Here is a 24133-nt window from a genome sequence, read left to right as displayed (position 1 = left end):
GTTCATTTTGATTCACTTGTTTAGTTTTGTGGAAGGGAATGGAATGAAATAACCTCTGAATATTATTTGATGCACCTATTTGTCATTTGTAATGTGAAACCAGGCCTATGGATGCAAAGACAGCCAAACCCCTGATTGCCTCCACAGGTGAGGAATTGGGCCTCCCTTCAGGAGTGCTGAAAAGGCTTGCCAAATAAAGAATCTCTACAGCCCTGATTTTGCGGGCCTCCCTTGCCAAGAGGGTGGCATCTTTTATTATTATTGTTCCCTACTCTGCCTCTGGGGGAACTTTCACCCTGTGTGCCCTGGAAAGACCGTTGAGACTTTCAGAACCACAACCTTCTGCTACCTTTTTGACCTTTGGGATAAGGTCTAGTCAGAGTGGAAAAATGTAATCCTACAGCACACAAGGTCTTGCCTTCCTGTTCACACCTGCTGAGGGTTTCTTTCACTTTGGGTCCAAAAAGAGATGAGTCATCAGAGGGGGCACTCGCAAAGGAAGACTTGAAGGGCTCTACGAAATCGCAATGTCACATCTAGGCCTGCCTCCTAATAAAGATAACTGAACTTGTGGCTCTACTCGCACCGTCTGCTGCATAAGAAATCAGTCTCATGAAGGCATTAACTATTGAACTTGGGGGGGGGGGGGCAGCTGAGAGGCTACCTTATCTGACACCTCATCAGCCATAGCTTCTTGTGGTGTATCTGATGGTTCTTTCAGCAGAGCCAGCTGCAGCCTAGTAAAATGCATCAGATAATTCAGCAAGCACAAAGTAAAGCCTGCTGAAGAAAAGATGAGCTTCCCACATCTATCCATCATCCTAGAATCCTTATTAGGAGGATGAATAGTGGAAGAAAGTTCTCTTTTAATCACTGCCACCATGACCACTGCATCTACAGCAACTCCCTTAGTAACAGGGGAAGAAGTGACATACTTATTTGGCCTCCTCAGGGTGAAATCAATGGAATCTAGGGCCTCCCATGCCTTCAGAGAGGTTAACTCATTAAGCTCATTGGAAGGTGGAGTCACCCAAGAGGTGGACGTGCAGGATCCAAAAGCCTTCAGGTATAGTGACTCCTCTGCTGAAGGAGTGTTGGAACTCCCAGTCCCCTCTCTGTTTTAACATTTTTAGAAGAGACATCCTCACTATGAGATTGTGGGGACCCTTCAACCTCATCGAGGTCAGTATCTGTGGTGATGGCCTCTTCCGGGGGAGTCTAAATTCTTCCTCTTGCAGGTTCTCTTCAGCGGGACTTCCCTTCAGGGGGACTTCTTCAGTGGGATAATCTAGAGAAGTTTCGGAAGAGAAGGGGGGTCTCCCTATGGACATCCTGTGGCTTAGGATCCTGCTGTCCCTGTGGAAGGAGTGGATGACAGGCAGAAGGCACCTGTAGGGGACTGGAAGTAAGATCCTGGGAAGAATGGATCCTTGACTGAGAAGCAGTCAAAGCACTCCTCATGGCCTTAAATGCCACCTGGCCCTGATCCAAGGAACCCTCCGGATATGACAAAAAAAACAACAGAGCCAAGGGCCCTCCACAATCTGAGGAAGGAGCTCCATCACCGAGGGTCATCCGCACCGAAGCTCCTAGGCAAGGTCTGATCCAAAGAAAGGAAAGTCGGATCCCTGCCCTGGATCCGGGCAAAGAGCTACAGCCCCCAGATTCCTCCTCCTCGGACAGAGCAGAGGAACTCAGAGCTGAAGTCGGAGAAGGAGTGGGTGTCTGATCTGACAAGGTCACAAGCTGGGCTTCCGTATATCCCTGCTCAGAGCTTGAGACACAGATCAGACGAGAAGGAGCAGAAGGGAGTGACTTTGCTTGATCTGAAGCTCCTGGGCTCTGATCCAGCAGTAACCTGACTAGAGCCAGTGTCTTCAACAGCCTTTTAACCACTCTACCCACATCTTCATCAGGAAGACTCCTGGGTGAACAGGTGGAAAGGGTAGGTGATCTCTGCAAGATCGGAGATGGGAGCACAGAGGATACTCTTCCTAGGGATGGCAATCAGCTCCACATAGTACCAATTATTGGAGCTGAGGGAATCAGAGCCAATAACTTTAGAATGTTCCAAAGTTCACTCAGATCCATAAGCTGACTGCTTGGAAAGAACTGCCGGAGGAGACATCTTTGCCATTTTTTTCTGTCGGCACCAGAGGTCTTTTCTTCAGTTTGTCAGACTTCTGAGTGGAAAAAGATGAAGCGGAACCAGATCTGGAGGATTCCTTGCCACCTGAAACAGCTTCAGCAAAGGGGCTCTGGATCATACCTTTATGCATAAGCTTGTTACGCCTTTCTAGTAGAGCTCTCTGGTTGAAGGCACGACATATACTGCAGGACTGCTGCAGATGAAGTGGCCCCAAACAATAAACAAATAACGTGTAAGAATGACTAAGGGGCATTTTCTTTCCACACTGAGTACACTTTTTAAAACCTAATGGTTTGTCTCCCTTGTCCTTCTGATACGTACTGAATAAAAAATAAAAAAAAAACACAACGAACAACCACAAACTTTAACTAACTATATAATGCAAATTCGAAATCTAGAGATGTCTTAATAAAAACAACAGACTCTCTAAAAACAACAGGAAGAAAGAAGGTAGGCTAAAACTAGCAAACAACTCTCTCACTCTATCTCTATATCCCCCCCCCCATATATAAAGGAGAGAAGGTGAAGACAGACGCCGTAAATAACAGAGATGTTAGGAAGATAGGAAGAGTATAAATCTACAAAAGAATGCAATATTAAGTACTGCAAGCTAACAAGAGTTTATCACTATGAGGAAGTTTTAAAAAATATAAGGAAATATGGGGGGGGGGGGATCGCAAAAACTTCTCCACTTCTCACTTAGCCCAGAGCTAGCAAAGGTGTCATGTCTTCAGCAAAGCAACAAATGAGATCGGTGGTAATGGGGAAGTGCATGCTGGCAAGGGTAGAATGTCCAAGAGTTAGTTGGAGGCCACAAACTTCTGTATAAGGCCAAGACGAATCTGAGGAATCGGATCCGACCCCCATATGTGAGAATAAAGGCAAGGCTGACAACAACACATCATCGGACCTAGGGGCTGGGCTGCTTTTTATATAATAAACAGATTATTTATAAACAAAATGTACTCACCAATCTCACCACTGACAAAGAGACGAAACATCCCTGGTGGGGTCTGAAATGAGAAAACAACAGAAACCACAGTGAAAAAGATAGCAAATGAGTCTTAATAATCGACCATTAGTGTGCTGATGCGTTAAAGATTCATCATGACTATAATACCAACAAATCACTTTCCTACTACCAGTTTTCATTGTATTAGTGTGCCATACAATTTTAACTCTGTTTACATAGCATATGGAGAAGGCATCCACTTCTGAAACATTCAGCTGTATAACAATACAGAAAACACTTCCGGTACTTTCTGATAAACCCTTTATATCAAGCTTTGTTACAGTGTTGGATGTTTAAAAACGTATCTGATAAGAAAAGTGCATACTTATTGCATTTTAGCTAATCTAAAAATTAAGTAGTAACTCTCTCTTTCTGTTAAAGATCCTATACACTTTCTGATTCTAAGAAAGTTTTAAGTACCTTTTCTACCATTTTAAAAATTGCAAATGCAAACAACAATCTGGTCTCCCATACTGATGTGGCTGACAAAAAAAAGCACCTTCCCTCATCTTTCCCATATTTGCCTTGTGGAGGTGATATGCAAGACTGCTACCTGTTACGTAGTTAACCAACCAGCCAGCTGAACTGGGAAAGTACTTGCACTACATAATTTTACATTCCTTGGATGCGCCAACTGAATGGCTATGTACTTTGCTAGGTTACTGGGGAAATTCAAAGGATCTGCTACGAAACAGTCTTGAAACATCAATTCTTATCAAATAACTTTGATTTCTTATTTCATAGCATCTCTTTCAGCAGTACCACAGCAAGACATAATTCTGTGTAGTAGCCTAACAGAAAGGAGAAAACTGCAAATAAGAAATAAATCACAAAGATGATGCCCTGAGGTACACTTAAAAGGAAATAATTTATGTACAAATCTCATCAACTGTGTGTACAATAAACCAAGCCCACAGCACAGATGTCCCCTAAATGTAAACAATGTATGAAAGATTAATGCAGCCACAACTCTAAGCCTTAAACTCCTCCAGTAAAAGCTTACCCCCCTTTTGACAATCAAATTCAGCAATTTTTAAATCCAGTTCACAAGCAGCCACTGTTTAGGTTCATAGGTTCATACTAGGCTATCTGCCCGAGGGCATTTACAAGCCTAGCCCATCGTTTTGTGGCTTACGCCACCCCTTTAGTATGGGGAACTATACCCATTATTTTGCTGTGCCTCTGTCGAGCAGTGACACTGAGGTAATCCCTGGGGTATATCTGCGATCTCCCATCCATTGGTCAAGATTTCTCTTGAACAAGGCCAGCGAGGTGCTCTGCCTCACATGTACCGGGATTTTGTTCCACAGCATAGGGAGTCTTTGGGTGATGAATCTATCCCTCCAGCACGTCCTATTAATAGCCGTGTCGAGGTTTAAGTCTCCGCCCTTGTGGCTCTGATGGATCTAGATTTTTGAGGTGAAGCATATTCATCAAATCTGGGTTTGACATGGCCTTGTATGTTAGGCAAAGGTCACCTCTGAGCAAGCGGTGGCGACTGAATAGAGCTGGAGTTCTTTCAGTCGGGCAGCATAGGACAGATTTTGAGACCCTTTATCCTTTTGGTGAGGAACTTTTGTGGCCTCTCCAGCTGCTGCAAGTGTCGGGTCAGATACATTCGAATGGGGCATTGTACTCAATCATTGGTCTGATGAGTGATGAGTAAAGGGAGACTATGACCTCCCTTGATCTAGATGAGAATCCCTTCATGATAAGGTGGGCAATGTAGAAGGTCTTCCTAACTACTTTAGCTACATGGGTGTCGAATGACAGACTACTATCAACCTGGGTCCCCAGGTCCCTGATAACTTCTTCTGTGCTCAGTGGATTGCCACCTATTTGGTAGCTAGGGGTAACCTTGTTTTTCCCGAAGGGTATGACTATGCATTTTTTGGCATTTAACTTTAGGCCGTGGCTCTGGCACCAGTTATCCGTTTCTGTGAGACCCTTCTGAAGGATATCTGTGTCAGATGTGTTTTCTACTATGGCGCCCAGTTTGCAGTCATCTGCAAACTTTGTCAGCCATAACCCTCCTGTGTTTGCTTGTACTTTGGAAAAGTAGATGCCAAACAAGAGTGGGCCCAGGACTGAGCCCTGTGGGACACCACTTGTGACAGGCTTTGAGTCTGACATGGCGCCAGCAACTCTGACCCTGTGGGGTCTCTCACTCAGCCAGTTAGCAACCCATCTTGTGATGTATGGGTTAACATTTAAGCTGATGAGTTTTTCAATGATACCCGAGTGGGGTATTGTATCGAAGGCCTTAGCCAGATCGAGGTAGGCTGTATGGACTGCCTTTCCCTCATCAATGGCTTTGGTGACTGTTTTGAAAAAGTCAACCAAGTTTAAAAGGCATGATCTGCCTTTGACAAAGCCAAACTGGGTTGGATCCAAAGTCTGCAAATTCCCTATGTCTTTATTTATGAGGTCCATTATGATCCTCTCCATGGCTTTGCAGATAAGGCTTGTCAAGCTAATGGGCCGGTAATTTCCAGGGTCGGTGGAAACACCGCCTTTGTGAAGTGGGACCACAGTTGCAGTGCGCCACTCCCTGGGTACGTATCCAGAGGTAAGACTTTGATTAAACAGCTGTCCTAGCTGTGGGTTTAATTCCTCATTGAGTTCGTGGAGCACACAGCCGGGGACACCATCAGGTCCCATGGATGCTGTGTTTTTTGCTTTGGAGAGAGCAGTTCTCACTTGGGCGCTGGAGATGTTTGGGGGGCTGCAATCGTTTGGTATAGATATCTCTCCTTTTGGGGAGTTTGCACTGAACCTGTCAGCTAGTATGTTGGCAATGTCTGTAGGATCAGTAATCTTCACATCATTTTGAACTAGTTCTGAGCATATCTGGGAGTTTCCTCCTAGGTTTCTAACATAGCTAAAGAAGGCCTTATGATTGTCTTTTGAGTCTTTAGCTATTTTTCTCTCGAAATTTGCTTTGGATGATTTTATGAGAGCTCTTAGTTTTTTACTTATAGTGATCAAGGGTGTCTTACCTTTTAAGGATTTTGCTCTATCTTGTAGTAGCTTCCTCCTTTTGTTGTAGAGTTTGTTTATGGCTGGGGTCCACCAGACTGGACGCTTGCCTTTGGTACAAAGAGTCTTTGTTTTGCTTGGGATTGCCTTATCCATGCAGTCCTGCAGGTGCTGGTAGAAGGCATTTGTAAGTGATTCAGCGGCTTGAGTACTGTTTTCCGCGGCTCGGGGCCTTAAAGGAGACCACACTAGTCTTTAGAAGTGTGAAGTCGGCTTTTGAGAAGTTCTTTACTGTGGTCTTTTTATTTCAGGTGGGGTGGGATGAGGACCTCCAGCGAGATTAGTTTGTGATCTGATCTCACCAGTGAGGGGTATACTTCCGGTGTTGAACATTGTGCTCCCATGTTCGTGATGATGAGATCAAGTATGTTATCTCCTCTTGTGGGGATGGTGACTAGTTGTTCCATGGCATTTGAGTTTATGAATTCCAGGAACTTTTGGGCTAGGGTGCTTGGGCTTGAGTAGTGTTCCCAGTCTATATTAGGGTAATTGAAGTCACCTAGTATGATGGTGTTTGGTGATACATTTATACCCTCTAGTGTTTTCAGGAAGGCCATGTGAGGTTCCTGAGTTTGTGAGGGTGGCCTGTAACATGCTACAATTTGCAGAGCAGTCTTGCCTATGGTTAATTGGACCTGGATGGTCTCCGATGCATCGTGCGTTGCCACCAGTCTTGAGGTGTGGGTGTCCTTGATGAATATGGATACCCCCCCTCCTTTCTTGGTATTGTCCGGATTTTGGGGCCGGAACGCATGATATGAGGTAAAACCTGATAGCGCTGGGGTGCTCTCAGGAGCCTTGAACCAGGTTTCTGTCACAGCACAGACATCGATGTTCTCCACACTGAGAAGGGCCTTGAGTGCGTGCATTTTGAGATTTAGACTTCTGGCATTGAGCAGCATTACCCTTAGTTGTTTTCCTTTTTTGTGTTCTAGGGTGGTAGGTTTAGAATTTGAGCCTTGCCTAAAAAAGGCACTATGGGGGTGGCAAGAGCCTTTGCCAATATCCGGAATCCCAGGGGTGACAGGTGCAAGCCGTCCCTTGCGAAGCAGCGTGGCTTGTCCAGCATGTCATCCCAGGCAGACAGATACTGGATCCCCTTTGAATGACACCAGTGTTTAAGCCAATTGTTAAAGCTGATCATCTTATCTCTGTATTGTGGCATCATTCTTGGTGAAGGTAGGATACTGCTCAAGGTCAGGGTCATACCTGCCTGGGCTACATAATCAGAGAGCTCCTCAATGTCTCTTTTCATGTAGTCCAAGGAGGTGCGTCTCAGGTCGTTTACACCAGCGTGGACAATGACTGAGTCATATTTGTACCTGCTGTTGAGAGACCTGAGTGCTTGCGTTATGTGGCGGATTCTAGCGCCCGACAGGCAGCTTACTGTGACCTTCTCCTTACTCAGTCTGGTGAGCGGACGTCAGTGTGTCTGACTATGGAGTCACCAATGACTAGTGTGTCTGGCATTGTGTTTGGCCTTAAGGGCTGTGACTGTTTGACACTCTGACTGTGAGGTCTATGTGTTGCAGGTGTTGTGTTCTGAGGTGGTGGTTGTTTGGTTGTCTGCTTTGGTGGCCTCTGCTGTTTTGGTAGATTTTTGATCAGAGCCTCCGAGTATGTCTTTGTGTGTTTATGTGTATGATTTGAGGTTGTAATGGTACTATGTGAGACTGGGTCTATAGTGTGTGTGGTAACCTTCTCCTCCTGACTGGTCTTGCCAGTCCTATGTTGAGAGAGCTCAGCCTCCAGTTTGGCCGTATAGTTGCATCTCTCGCATGTATTTGTGTTTTGTGGGAGGAGGAGACGGTTGTCTGTGTACATGAGGCAATTGTAACATTGTCTCAATATTCCCAGGTTCACCAGCTGAGCAGGAGAGGACACTAGCAACTGATCCCTCAACATGCTAGAAGGATAGACAAAAAACTTTAAAAAAGATTCCGGGGGACGTGGGTGACCGAGAAATGGGGGGTTGCCTTTTTGGGGTACCATCTATGACAAGAGTGCCGTATCAAGGTAATAAGTACTGTAGGAGCAAGTGCTAGGTTTAACAGATAGAGAATAGTCTACTTGGAGTCAAGTAGAGATGATCTTTTTAGTTATAGGATGCGCTGATTTGATCAGTAGTATAGTTCGAGGAAGGTAGTTTTAAGGGAAAATTTGAAGAGTGGACTTTAGGTAGCCCGAATAGTTTAAACCTGCTTAACTGGCGCTGCCCTAGTGTGCAACAGTGGCAGCTCCGCACTAAATCGCGCTAATTCGCGCCAAAGCGTGCTTTATAGCAGGGGGCTGGAAAAGACAGGAAATGACCCAAAATGGCCAATAAACTACAAGTTACTGCTTTAAACCACTCCTCTGAGGACAAACAGGCAGCTCAGTACTCCCTACTCCCACTAGTGAGTAAAGAAACTACCCCTTGACCAAACAAGGAAAATGGAGAAAACAGGAACCAAGACAAAGCCCAGGGATCAGCAAAATCTGATCACTGGAACAAACTATTAGAAAAGTATGGAAAACAAGAGTATTTTTTTTGGTTTTTTTTCAAGTTTTTTTCAGAAAGGCAGAGAATACAATAAATGCTGTGTTTTTTGCTATTCTTTTAGTCATACTGTCCCCATCACGCATTAAATGAAAAGTTGGATGCATTTACTTAGTTCCAGAGTACAAAGGAATAAAGCCCAGAGTGGGACTGACTATACTGGCCCATGTCCTGGAAAGGCAGACACAAAGGGTTCATAGGTTCATAGGTTTATACTAGGCTATCTGCCCTAAGGCATTTATAAGCCTAGCCCAAATTTTTGTGGCTTACGCCACCCCTTATATGAAAAAATACTGTGCCCATTAGTTTGTTGTGCCTCTGTCCAGCAGTGACACACAGATGATTCCCGGGATAAACCTACGATCTCCCATCCACAGGTCAAGATTTCTCTTGAACAGAGCCAGCGAGGTGCTCTGCCTCACATGGATCGGGATTTTATTCCACGGCATAGGGAGTCTCTGAGTGATAAATCTATCCCTCCAGCACGTCCTATTTATATCCGTGCTAAGGTTTAAGTCGCTTGCTCTAGTGGTTTTGGTGGATTTGGATTTTTTGAGGTGGAGCATGTCCATTAATTCCGGGTTGGACATGGCCTTGTATGTCAGGCACATGTCACCTCTGAGCAGACGGTATGCAACTGAATAGAGCTGGAGTTTCTTCAATCTGGCAGCATATGACAGATTTTGGAGTCCCTTTATCCTTTTGGTGAGGAACTTTTGGGGTCTCTCCAATTGCTGCAGATGTCGGGTGAGATAGTGAGAGACCAGTACCAAGTCGCAAAAGTTGGAGCAAGGAACAGAGGCTGGATGCCACAGAAAGTTCACCAGCTGCAAATGGATTATAACAGGTTTACTTAACAAAAAGCAGCACATGTAGCTAGACTCGGACATAAATAGTAGTGCACATGTTTGGCAAGTCATTAGCTGTGGGAGAACTGAGGAATAGAAAACCATGATGGTCTCACATGACTGTCACTTGCACAAACAGCAACAAGCAGGCCTGCAGCATCACAGGACGGTTGATAGCTGGCTGACAGCAAGGATAAAAATTATATTAAAAAATCTTGATATTTATTTATTCATTCATTACAATTTGTTTACCATGGTAATTAGGGTAGGACAGTGATCTCCATGTGCCATTTTAAAGCCCAGGAGTTTACAGTCAGAAATATAAATAATTTAATCCAGCACAATGAACAAAAATAACATTTTAACAATAAAGCTAGAATAAGACTGAGGAGATGCAAATAAATGTGTGTGTGTGTGTGTGTGTGTGTATAGATATAGATATATATATATATATATATATATATATATATATATATATGTTAGAAAGAGAGAGTGCGCGCACCACACTGTGAAATATGTTATATATACAAAACAGAAAAACAAAGCAAATACATATGTAAATCAGATTATTGCAAAAGATTACACTCATAAGCAGTCCAAAGAACAAAGAGTGGGGGAAAAGGGGGATGGCTTCTCTGAACTAAAAAGGATGACATGAATTGTGGATATTACCGAGTACACCTTACAGACCTACAGAGAAACCGTGTACAATCTGAGGAAATAGATGAAGGAAAACACATAGATATTGCAGTTACATATGGTGTTGATTTGTACTTTGTATTTTTGGAGGGGAGACATTTTAAAGATGATCCGAATTAAGGGTAGCTATTAATGCTTTTAGTAGTGGAAGAGTGGGACCCCCACTCTCATACCTTATGAGCAAGTTTGTAAGGATTGTACATTTGATGGTGTATATCTATCTCCACAACATACTACCTCAATATAATCCCTGAGCAGCCTACAAACTTTCAAACAGTTCAGCTGCCTTCTTCATTATTTTGTGGAGTGGGATAAACAAGATGATGAATTCAACTGATTTAGGTTAGCAAGTGATGGTGGAACTTCTCATTAGTTGGTGCTCAACTGCAATGCCGCACTAAGAATGAGCCTTCGACAGGGGACTAGAAAAAAACGTATTTGTCATCTGCTTCTAAAATCATAAAATAAAAAAATAATAAAGACTGTCCAGGGAACCTGTCAAACTATTAAAAAAAGAAAAAAAAAGCAGGAGTATATTAAAAGTGCTGATCATCTCAAAGCAGCAAGTCCACTGGATGGTCTACAAGAAACTACAGCAATGCAGTTCACAGAAATGGACTTGAGTAAAGAGATGATCAAGCTCACATTAAAGTAGTCTGGACAAAAGCATAAAATAAAAGTGACACTTCAGAGATGTCAATGACGCATCAAAAGTGGAATATGTTGGCAAACCTGGCAGTTCAGCATAAAGGATTATAGGCATAAGAAACTGTAGTCCTGCGTTTAAGTTCTCAGTATCAGTCTATCAAATTTATGACTATGAATAACAAGCTTAGCCAAACAGCACTACTGGATTACCCTTGAAAAGGAATGTTTATGCCTAGTATATTTAACAAATTAAACAAACAAAACTCCAGAGGTTCCGAGTCACAGATGTGAAATGAATAACCAAGAACTTAGACATGTGGAACAAGCAGAATGATCATGACAATCTGTCCCGGGGTAAAAATACAAGATTGTGAAAAGTGGCAGTTGTTTGTTTGATGTCGAATTAAGATTTGGGCCATTAAAACTGCAGCACTTGAGTTCTGTAATTAAGAAAAGACAAAATGCCCCAAGCATGTATATTAATGCATGTACTGACAGAATCAATTCTGTCGCTGCTGATACAAACTACTCAAAGTTCTGCAGGCACTGCTGAATAAACTGGTTTGGTTAGAAAGAAATTGGCTTTGCACCTGTCATTTAACAGAATCAGCTCAGTCATTACTGCTACATACTGCTGTACCTAAAGTTAGGGAACACTGAAGAGTAACTAACTTAAAAAGTCTACCTGCTGCACCAGTGTGATGCACCTATTCTATGTTATCAAAAATATTGGATGCTTACCTGTCAGCTGATATGCAGACAGTATCCTTCCTGATGGTTTCTACAGTTGGGCTTACCCTGTACAACAATAAACATGAAGCAGCCAGTTCTGAAAGTTTTCCTGCATTCAGAAATGGACCCATTACTATGTTGTAATGTCATGTGTCACTGTCTGTTAAAATGCGATTTCATTCCCTATGCTCACCAGTTCAACCACTTGCCACTAGTAAGCACCTATACTCAAAACCAAGAATATTAATGAACCTTTGTCATCCTTACTAACAGGTAATAAACTGTACAACTAACTTAACAGGGATTTCGAGAGTTAATGCCACATGAATGAAAAGGACACCCAATGCGGGAACAAAGAGAAGGTATTTGTGACCCAGCCAGGAGATTCGACTTTGCAAATCAACTGATATGGTAAGAAAGTACTTGTTACATCTTACGTTAAAACCCTTTCTTGATAAATCGTATGGCTGTAATGCTTCTCAAGCAGTGAAGTCACCCAAGCTAAAGAAAACAGAAATTAGCACACAGAGCTGTTACAGTGAAGGTCTAGCTTCAATGCTACAAACAGCAAACAGAGAATGCTGTAAGACCTTCCTCTGAGAAATGACTGAAGATTGTCATGGGTTCATAGGTGTATATCTGGCTAAAGACCACTATGGCCTCACTCCACTGATGTCTGGAGATGAACTACAGGCTGACCTTGCACCTGCTCGTTCTGCGGATGGACTCCTCTCCAGAACAGTGTCACATCAAGAGCAAGAAGTCCTCTACAGGGAAATGTAACTGTGAGTTCTGATAAATGAAGAGATCTCCTCCGTAATAATTTTTCACACAAGTCAAGCCATCCTCCCCTCCACTTGTCTCTCTGTAAAAGGGAAATCCTTCAAGACAAGGTGAATTTGGACTTGATATATCAATCTCTAACTTTCGCACATTCCATCGCACTGCTCCAAGACTTACAGTTATGACTTTACACATTCAAACATTTACCCGGAGGAACACTCCTGAAAAGCAGTAAGAAGAGGTGAGAGATGGTCTCCTTTGATGGGGAGGGAAGGGCCCTCTGGTTTACCTGGACATTAGAAGATGGTGGAGCCAGCCAGCAGTGAAACTGCCCTCAAATGAAAACCTGTGCCACAGAGCCAGGAGACTCCACAGTTGTCAAACTAAAAATGTAGATGCTCAGGGAGTAGATCTCAACAAGGAATCAGAGTCAGCCCTCACCACGCAGTGCTGCCAATCGACTGGTATTTAGTTCCCATCTTGTCATCCCCCCAACAAAGGCAATGGACAACATATGCCCCAAATCATCCAGTGGAAACAAAACACAGAAAAAGACAAGTAGAAGCCCTGGATGCCAGCAGTCAACCAACTAGGTACACGGTGCTAGTCAATCTCTTGAACCACTTTCACTTAAAGGTAAGCTCCCAACTACCATTGCTGAACCTCAACTAAACCATGGCAGGACCCTGGACAAGAGCAAACAGCCAAGTAACCCTCCCCACAAAAGGATGAAACAAGCCCGACTAGGCTTCATTGAGTTTTCTATGCCACCAACAGCAGTGTTACATTCATGAACTTTCCAACACAGCCAAAGGCTCATCTAAAACCCTGAAGAAGTTTAGGATGTAGAACAGACAGAAATAGGTATGAGATATCCAAGCCCAAGTCAAGGTGACCAGGGCATGCTTCAAAGCTAATAGGAGAATTCCCAGAGTGAGGGACCCAGAGACTCAACCTGGAACTGACCCCATTCAAGTGGTCACACCCTTACCAACACAGATGAGGGAGGAAGAAATGACCTGCTACAGACTCTAATTCACCACTAAAGTCCCATCTAAAACCAGAGGTTTCAAGACAAGCAAGCACTCGACAAGAGGAGAGGATGACATTAGCCCTCCTCCCACGTTTCTAAAGTTGATCCCAGAAGACAACCCCTAATCAGGAAAGATCTGGAGTAAGGCCACCCATCCTAGAGAAGAGAAGGGAAGCTTCTGAGTAGCTCCACCAGCACCAGATATTGTCTGAAAAAATAAAAATCCGGAAAAGATGACACCACAGGGAAGACTCACCTCTAGCTTCTTGGAAATCTGCTACTTGTAAGTAAGCAACCCCGCCATCACCAAACCTCAAGTGGTCTAGATGACAAGCCACTCTCCTCCCTTAATGCTTACATCTAGCCAGCAGACAGACAGCCATAATGGGATGAAAGACTTAACAAAGCAGGATAGTATCCAACTATCAAGGATGTCCTGAAATACACACTATACAATGTACTCAACTCAGGCACTAGGTCAAGGTGGGACATCCTCATGAGGGGAGCAGGAAGCCAGCACAAGATAAACTTGACAGAGGAATGGATCTCTGGGTAATGGAACTTGAAGGTTCCTATTGCTGGATAAAGCTTCCCAAACCACTGCTAATGAGAAGCCTAATGGACAATACCCTGCTCCAGTCTCAGTTGTCCAAAGCCAGGTGAGCCAGAGCTCAACCTACTGGGAGTAGATGGAGAAGGGGTTTGCGGTCCTAAAACCCCCACCAGTGGCAATAGCCAGGATTTCTCCAAATAGGCCAGATGTTTGTCCAGGAAAAAAAAAACAATGAAAAAGCCTTCAAATCTTCCCTGGGCTCCCACCACTTCTCCAAAGGAGAAGAAAGGACAGTGAGACTCAGTATCCAGAGGACTGAAAAGGAGATATTCAGTGAAGACTAAGGGAAGAGGAGGCAATACCATTCTGCCTCTTTAAGCCACAGCACCCCCTACTACCTACTCTGCAATAACATATGGGTTTGCTCCCTGCCCTCCACGCAGAATACATTCGACAGGAGACATGCCAAATTAGCAACCCCACAAGCTCAGGACCTCAGATGAGTATAGAAAGCAGCATCATTTGTTTAGGGTCCCTGTAGGGGTCCCTCCTCCTCCTACATGAACTTAGAAGTCACCCATCAAGGAAGCAGACCTTCCCAATATGTTGACGAGTATCCTAGCAAACAATGCACCCAGAAAGTAGTGCAGCCCTTACCCAATGATGTTACTCCAGTCAAAGGGAAATTATAGTAGCAGGCTATCCAGGTCATTCACTAAGGGGAGAAATGCAGACATGGTAAACTGACATCCATTGTGGAAAACAAATACACAGAGAGGTGTTCTTATAACATCATGGCAATCTCTATTCCTAGACTCCTATCATGTCTTCAAAGGAAATTCAGGAAGCCAGACAGGAGATTTCCAACACAGGGCCACCCTCCAGCAGGAAATTCAGGAACAGGGAGAGGTGTAATACCCAGCTGTGGGCCCTAAGCTACAACATGAAGAAATGTATCTTTCTGCTAGTTTGCTCTCCTCACAGGCTACCCTGTCCACAAATTGCATAGAGGCTGAGTGCAGACTTAGAGAAAGCTTCAGCCACTCTTATGACTACAAAGAAGTCAAGTGCATGTTGAAAGGACACAATTTCAGAAAAATCTGCAAGAGGATGGTTGGACTGTTAAGCACAGGAAGAGGCTTACAAGCTAGTTGAATGTGTTAAAAACCCATCAAATGACAGATAATTCATAATCCCTTATGCTGGAGTTTTGTAAAAAAAAAAAAAAAAAAAAAATACACCTATAAATACCAAAAAGCAATCACATCAGAAAGTAACTAGAGAAAAAAGAAATTAAGAGTGGAAATGGCTATCAGACGAACAGTTGCTGCAACAACACGTGGAGCAAAATCCTACTGCTGGTGCAGGGAATGGATAGAGTAAAAATAAACCAAATGTATGGTGAAGATTTCAAGATTAGTGTGTCACTGGACAAATACATTAAAAGTAACCATAAAAAAGTGAGGAGATTGAAAATTCCTTGTCAAAGCACTCTGTTGATGTAGGCAGTCCTATAGAAAGATGAAAAAGAACTGAAAGAAAATAAGTTGAATGTGAAATTATTCACAAAGATATGCAACTAAAACTGGTACAATTAAAAGACAGAGCCAGGTGGGAACAACTTGCAACTAATGGAAATCCCAGAATGGCTTGAAGAAAAAGGACTGAAAAGCTTTTATTCTGAACTGTATAAGTAAATGGACAGAATTCCTGATGCACTGCATCCACATATAAGGAGCACAAATAGTTAGACTGTCAATGTCATTGGTCAACAAGATGCCAAGAGTCGCCAACTTATGCAAGTACTCGTGTCACTCCACCACAGGTACCAGTATGATTCAGTTATCGTCCATGTAGGTGTAAATGACTTGAGATATACATCCCTAAACTATATGAAGACAGACATTATGGAGCTTAAGGACTTTGTGTCACAGACTGGTATTTACCAAGTATTAAGCAGCATTTTACCTTTACCAAGGATGATGCCCCAATACGAACAGATGATTGACTTTAATAACTGTCTTAGTTTTTGGTGTCATTCTAGGGGGATACAAATTTGTCAGCATGGGAGGACATGGTTAAAAAAAAAAAAAAAAAAGAAGAAGTTATGTACTCACCATAAAATTCCATCTGTGTTGTCCATTTTCAGTCACTATCAATGTATGGGTTCGGATCAGACTGCCAGGATCCAACTCTGCCACTATTTTCAGCTCGTGGAAGCCTACAAATTCTCAAGCTCCTCTCTACCCATAATGGCTCACTTCTATTCCCCTCAGATAATACATGTATATCTCAAAAGGAAAGAAGATAGTAGCAACTATATACAGAGACCATCACTGGAGATTCAAGCTCTTAGGTAAATAAGGTGTCCTTTGAATCCTCATATCCTCACTTCTTATCTATGGACAGGGGTAGGAGGGTGGGGAGTTGATGGTGAATGAAAATTGACAACACAGATAGAACGTTATGGTAAGTATATGATTTCTTTATCTGATGTTGTCAATTTTCATTCACCATCAACATATGGGACACAGTCTCCAGCTACGTGAACCCTGGGTGGCCCAAAGGAAGGATGTTCCTAAGAACAGTCGAACCAAAGGCTGCTCTTTCCCTCAAGACCAGATCTAAATCGGTAGTGGTTGATAAAGATGTGTGGATTATACCAAATAGCAACTGTGCAAATATTATCCATGGAACCTTTGGAGTGAAAAAAACATGGAAGTTGCCACAGATCTGGTGAAATGAACTCTTGCAGGTTTGTGGAGGGGGGGCACTGAATTTTGCATACACCAAGAAAATACATTCAGTTATCCATTTGCCTATAGTTGTTTTCTTAACGGGTTGTCCCAACCCATGGTGCCCAAAGTAAACAAAAAGGTGGTCTAATTTCTTAAAGGCATTTGTATGATTCAAACAGTAATGCAACTGACTATGAACATCCAATGAATGCAGCAAGAATTCCCACTGGTTACTGAAATCTGGAAAGAATACTGGAAGATGAATGGATTGATTAATACTGGATTCTGACACCACCTTTGGTAGAAAGGAAGCATGGTCTATAAAGAAACCCTATCTTTGTGAAAGACCAAGTAAGGGGTGGGGGGTTTAAGGATAATGCGTGAAGCTCTGATATTCTACTAACTGATGTTACTGCAACCAGAAAAGCTGTCTTCCAAGATGGGAATTCCAAATCACATTTGGCTGCAGGCTGAAAGGGGCTCATAGGTTCATACTAGGCTATCTGCCCTAGGGCATTTATAAGCCTAGCCAGAGTGTGTTTGGCTTTCGCCACCCATTTTAAATTAATTTTGCTATGCCCTTTTTCGAGGTTAGTATACTGTGCTTCTGTCTAACAGTGACACAGAAGTGATACCCGGGGTAAACCTATGATCTCCCATCCACTCAAGACTCCTCTTGAAGAGAGTCAATGAGGGACTCTGCCTAACCTGGTCTGGAATTTTATTCCAGAGTGAAGGGAGCCTCTGAGTTATGAATCTTTCCCTCCAGCATATGTCCTATTTATTTCAGTGCTGAGGTTCAAGTCTCTCGAGCGTGTAGCTCGATCGGATTTGGATTTTCTGAGGTGCAGCATGTCCATTAATTCCGGGTTGGACATGGCTTTATACGTCAGGCACAGATCGCCTCTGAGCAGGCGGTATGCCACTGAGTAGAGCTGGAGTTTCTTTAACCGGGCAGCATATGGCATCTGTTTGAGCCCTTTGATCCTCTTGGTGAGGTACTATTGGGGTCTTTCCAGTTGCTGCAAGTGTCTGGTAAGGTACATCCCAAAAGGGGCATTGTACTCAATTATGGGCCTGATGAGGGATGAGTAAAGAGGCACAATGACCTCCCCTGATCTAGATGTGAATCCCTTCATGATTAGGTGGGCTATATAAAATGTTCTTCTAACCACTTTGGCCACGTGGTTGTCAAATGAGAGATTGCTATCAACTTGGGTTCCCAGGTCCCTAATTACTTCTTCTGTATTTAAAGGATTACCACCTATGTGGTAATTTGTGGGCACTTTGTTTTTGCCAAAGGGGATGACTATACACATTTTGGCGTTTAGCTTGAGGCCATGGCTCTGGCACCAGTTGTCTGTTTCTATGAGGCCCTTTTGGAGGATGCTTGTGTCAGCTGGAGAGTCGATTATGGCGCCCAGTTTGCAGTCATCTGTGAACTTGGTCAGCCACAGTCCTTCCATGTTGGCCTGTACCTCCGAGAAATATATACCGAACAAGAGAGGTCCCAGGACTGAGCCTTGTGGGATGCCACTTGTAACTGGTTTGGAGTCTGACATGGCTCCAGCAATTCTAATCATGTGGGTTCTGTCCTTGAGCCAGTTTGCAATCCATCTAGTGACATAGGGGTTTATATTTAAGCTGGTGAGCTTATCTATAATGCCCGAGTGGGGTATTGTATCGAAGGCTTTTGCGAGGTCCAGGTAGGCTGTGTGGACCACCTTCCCCTCGTCAATGGCCTTGGTGACTGTTTCAAAGAAATCGACCAGGTTTAAGAGGCAGGATCTGCCTTTAAAGCCGAACTGGGTAGGATCCAGTGTCTGTAGGTCCCCAATATTTTTATTTATGAGGTCCATGATGATCCTTTCCGTAGCTTTGCAGACCAAGCTAGTCAGGCTTATGGGGCGATAGTTTCCAGGATCCGTTGAGGCACCACCTTTGTGGAGAGGGACCACTGTTGCTGTACACCACTATTTGGGTACATATCCTATAGTAAGGCTGAGATTGAACAGTAGTTTTATGTTTGGGTTTAGCTCTTCTTGGAATTCATGTAGGACGCAGTCTGGGACACCGTCTGGTCCCATTGATGCTGTGTTTTTTGATTTGGAGAGGGTGGCTCTTACCTGAGCATCTGAGATGTCAGGGGGGAAGCACTCTGCTGGGATAGATATTTGCCCTTTTGGTGGGGTGGGGGGGGGGGAGTTTGCGCTGAACCTGTCAGCTAGGATGTTGGCAATGTCTGTGGGTTTGGTGTATTTTTTGTCATTTTGGACTAATTCTGAGCATATCTGGGAATTCCCACCCAGGTTCCTAACATAAATAAAGCCTTGTGATTATCCTTAGTATCCTGTGCAATTTTTCTCTCGAAGCTGGCCTTAGACGATTTTATGAGTGCCCGTAGTTTTTTGCTAATACTGATCAGAGATGCCTTCCCTTTTTGGGATTTTGTTCTATCATGTAGTAGCTTCCTCCTTCTACTGTATAGTTTGTTTATGGCTGGGGTCCACCAGACAGGACGTCTGCCTTTGGAGGATTGGGTCTTGGTTTTATTTGGGATTGCAAGATCCATGCATTCCTGAAGGTGTTCATAGAATGCATTTATAAAGGATTCTGCAGTCTGGGCCGCATTTTCCACAGGCCCTGGGGCTTTGAAGGATTCCATCTCGGTTTTGAGGAGTGTGAAATTTGCTTTAGAGAAGTTTTTCACTGTGGTTTTCTGGGCAGGGGGTGGGGTCGGTATGTGAATATCCAGTGAGATTAGTTTATGGTCTGATCTTACCAGTGAGGAATACACTTCTGGTCTGGAGCATAGAGTCCCCATGTTGATGATGATCAGGTCCAGTATGCTTTCCCCTCTTGTGGGAGTGGTAACAAGTTGCTCCATAGCATTTGAGTTTATAAATTCTAGGAACCTTTGGGCTACGGTGTTGGAGCTAGAGTAATGCTCCCAGTCTGTTTGGGTAGCTGAAGTCGCCCAATATAATGGTGTTTGGAGAGACCTTCATATTTTCCAGTGTTCTCAGGAAGGCCGAGTGGGGTTCCTGGGTTTGGGAGGGTGGTCTGTAGCAGGCTATAAACTGGAAGGCAGTTTTACCCACTGTTAGTTGCACATGGATAGTCTCTGATGCTTCGTGCTGTGCCACCAACCTGGAGGTGTGGGTATCTTTGACGAATATTGATACTCCCCCTCCTTTTGTGGTTCGGTCCAAGTTTTGGGACCGAAAAGCATGGTATGAGGTATAACCTGGTAGTGCTGGGGTGCTCTCGGGAGCCTTGAACCAGGTTTCCGTTGCTGCACAGATATCGATGTTCACCATGCTAAGGAGAGTTTTGAGTGCATGCATCTTGAGGTTTAGACTTCTGGCGTTGAGTAGCATTACTCTTAGTTTCTTATCCCTTGTGATACCTATGGAGGTGGGTTTGTCTTTTGAGCCTTGCCTAAAAAAGGCACTATGGGGGTAGCAAGAGCCTTTGCCAATATCAGAAAGCCCAGGGGTGACAGGTGCAAGCCATCCCTAGCGAAGCATCGTGGCTTGTTGAGCATGTCATCCCAGGCTGACAGGCACTGGATCCCCTTTGAATGACACCAATACTTAAGCCAATTGTTGAAATTGATCATCTTGTCTTTATATTGTGGCATCATTCTTGGTAAGGGTAAGATGGTACTCAAGGTCAGGGTCATACCGGCCTGGGCTATATGCTCAGAGAGCTCCTCTACGTCTCTTTTCATGTAGTCCAGGGAGGTACGTTTCAGGTCATTCACACCAGCATGGATAATGACTGAGTCATATTTGTACTTGCCTTGGAGTGACCTGAGAGCTTGTGTTATGCGGCAGATCCTAGCGCCTGACAGGCAGCTCTCCTTGTTCAGCCTGGTGAACAGGAAGTCAGTGTGCCTGACGATAGAGTCACCTATTACAGGTGTGTTGTTTAGCCTTAAAGGCTGTGACTGTTCAACACACTGGCTTTGTGAGCAATGTGTTGCACGTGTTTTGTTTTGGGGTAGCAGTTGCTTGGGTGTCTGCTTTGGTGGTCTCTGCCGCTTAGGCAGATTTTTATTTAGAGTCTCCGAGTATGTTTTTGTGTGTTTATGTGTTTGGTTTGCTGTCATGGTAGGTCTATGTGAGACTGGAATTGTAGTGAGTGTGGTTTCCTTCTCCTCCTGACTGGTTACGCCAGTACTGAGTTGAGAGAGCTTAGCCTCCAGTTTGGCTATATGGTTGCATCTCTCACATGTGTTGGAATTTGTTGGGAGGAGGAGAGGGTTGTCTGTGTACATGAAGCAGTTGTAACATTGCCTCAAGATTTCCAGATTCACCAGCTGGACCGGAGATGAGATTGACAACTGACCTTTGAATAGTATTGGGAATTCCTTTATAATCGAAAAAAAGGGCCAATGGGGAACAAAGTACTCAAGGGGAGTTTGTGAGGGTGTAGTGCTTTTAATTTTTTAGTGCCGACTTAGTGAGCAAGTGCCAGGTAACTTAAATGCAATGTGTTACAGGTAACTTAAATGCAAAAATGACAAACAGTAACTTTCTTTCAAGTGAAACAAGGAAATAAGTACAGTAAGCAATGCAGATATCACTAGGGATCCACAGAAGCGCTGAAAAGCCGCGTTTTAGGTGAACTTAGCGTTTCAGGGAAATAAGCAAGCAAACAAGCATACAAACAAAGCTAGATTCAGCAGGCCTGGATCTAGTCTATGCTACAGCAAACAAGGTGTACCAATTTCAGTAAGAAACAGTTCAAATATGCAGGCACTATAAGCCTTTAACCAGAAATTCCCAGCTCAGAAGGGCAGAGTCCAGCCTCTCCTCCCACAAGAGTGCAGACCACGAACCTTCTTAATGTAAAATAACTGGCCTGAAACCCTAGTGCTTAAACCAGAACTAATACACTTTTAGAATAACAGACACTGAGCCCTCAATCAGCAGTTCCCAACTTAGAAGGATGTAAGCTACCTGTCCTGCCACCACAGTGCAGGCCACAAACCTTCTTAATGTAAAACAACTGGTTGGAAGCCCAAGTGCTTAAACTAAAAGGCTTAGAATGAGTTACACCAAGCAGTAATGAATACAACTGAGTACTTTTAAGATGACGCAAAAGCAAAATAAAGTAGGAAGAAACACAAATACAGTAAAAGCAGATAAAAAAAAATTAAGTGAAAAGAGAGAAAGGAGTAGCAGAAAGTAAGCTGATTGGCCTTCACAAATGTTCTCCCTGTACTGGGTAGAATGAGGTAATGACACTAGACAGGGAGGAGGGTCCCAGATCAAATTTACACTAGGGGCGGGCAACTGCAAAGCCACCAACTATAAAAACACTATACCAACAGGAAGGGAGGGTGGGAAACAAACTGCAGAAATGTTTCTCACACCTGAAAAGCAGCAGTGAGCCTTTAAATGAAAGTTTTAAACAGCTAAAGGAGCCTCTAGAAAAAAAAGAGTTTAACCGCAACAAGTTATTACACATTGTGTTAGGCCCTGTAGTTTTTTTTTGCATCTTTCGGCTTTTCCCAGTTAGGGGTCGCCACAGGGGAACTCCGGTCCGCTAATGATTGGCAGTAGATTTTTACGTGCCGAGTTGCCAGCCCTGATGCACAACCTTCAACGATGGTACGCCCATTCACACATGTCTTCACCCAGAAGACGCTTTAGCTGAGAATCGAAAAGGACAACGTCTTACTCTGAGGCAACAACACTACTGCAGCAGGCCCTGTAGTAATAGAGTTAAATCCCATGGGAGAGGTCTTAGCAGAAGGGTATCTTTCAAAAATACTTTACAAATCTTTGCAGACACCTAGGAAGAATTGTGTAATCCCACATGGAAATCTGAAATCGTTGCAAGCTGAACTCTAATAGTAGATGCACTTGCTCCTTCATTAAACTAGAAATTCAAGGACTGCATATGTAGGAGCTGTAAAGGGTTCTATGTGGTTTTGCTCTGCCCAATAAACAAATCATTTCCACTTGCTTTTGTACAATTTCCAAGTAGAAGGCTTATGGGAAGATAACAGAATAGAACAGACTGGGGAAGAAAGCATAGGTTGTCTGGCCACCAATGAAATTGGAGAAACCATGTGGTCAGTCCGAGGTTGGGAAGGTCTGGGTGAATCACTCCTGTCAGATGGGACAAAAAGTCTGGAGTCGGATCCAGAATCCAAGGTGGGGACAGTGGGTGAGGCCAAAGAAAGGGGAGCCACACTTGTTGACTATTTGTTATATTAATATCAGATGCAGGACAGGAAATTGTCAGACTAAACAGGTGGTTTATATCGCAGTATGCAAAAAATGTAATGCACATTATATAGGGAAGACCGAAAGGCAATTGAAAAAACGTATTTACGAGCATTTGTATAGGATAGGCAAATGTGACACCAAAAATGCATTATATAGGCATATTGCAGAGAGGGGTTATGACCATAATTTTGTTTTTTCCATAATAGATCAAGTTATGGATATACCCTTCGGAGGCAATTGGAAAATAAAACTAGCCCAGTTAGAGAGTAAGTGGCAAATCTTAACAGACTCGACAAGACCACCTGGTTTAAATGAATTTATAAGCATCAAACCTTTTCTAGTGTAAGTTCAAACATTCACATTTGTCCCATATAAGATTAGGGTAATTTATATCCACATATGCTCACTTTTTCACATTTTTGTAGAAGTGTGTCATGTAGGGATTCTTATACAAATGCACATTTTATACATCTAGGTATATGTAAGTAGGTTGTTGCTGTTTTTTATGTCATTTTTTATGTCAGTTTTCTCATTTGGAAATGTATTTTTTATTTTCTATGATAAAATGTATTTTTTATTTTTTATGATAAAATGTGTTTAAAATACATAATCAGCAGGTGATTTATAAGAGAACCATATTATTTAGACAAAGTAGTTCACATATATTTATTTGCTTTTTTCATAATTTTTATGTATATGTTTTTGGCGGGCTTTTGCTCATCAATTAAATAATTATGTAATTAGCAATGGTGTTTAAATACATACTGTTGTCAGTATAGCATTGTTCTGAAGAAGACTGGTATTCAGTTGAAAGCGCTTAACCTTACTCAGCGTTGGAATTGATTTGGAATAAATTGTGGCTGTTTTTATCGTAACCGACGAGCAGTGGTCTTCATTTCAGCTATCTACTTTGTTCACTTGTTGAGACTAGTAAGGTGCAGTGAGGATTACTCTGTTCTTCGAACTGGCTGCCTTCTGGAAGAATCTGGGTATCAAGGGAATTGGGGGACAGGCATATAACAGACTAGGAGCCAATCGTGGAGAAGAGCATTCCTCGGCGACTCCTGTTAAATTAGTTATAATGGCAGAGTGACCAGACTCACAATGTACTACTT

General features: G+C 43.2%; 1 protein-coding gene across 1 annotated transcript in view; it reads right to left on the bottom strand.

Annotated features, from left to right (window-relative positions):
- The window catches only part of MKS1 (MKS transition zone complex subunit 1), a 1448767-nt gene that overhangs the window by 841269 nt on the left and 583365 nt on the right, over positions 1–24133 (bottom strand). The window contains exon 10 of the mRNA XM_044054835.1: positions 3120–3162. Within this exon, the coding sequence (XP_043910770.1) occupies positions 3120–3162 (43 nt within the window). The remainder of the gene's footprint in view (positions 1–3119; positions 3163–24133) is intronic.

The sequence above is a fragment of the Protopterus annectens genome, chromosome 13.part0 (genome assembly GCF_019279795.1).
Source record: "Protopterus annectens isolate FY-2018-M chromosome 13.part0, PAN1.0, whole genome shotgun sequence".
NCBI lineage: Eukaryota > Metazoa > Chordata > Ceratodontiformes > Protopteridae > Protopterus > Protopterus annectens.
The sequence above is the reverse complement of the archived record's forward strand: the minus strand, read 5'-3'. Positions and strand labels throughout refer to the sequence as shown.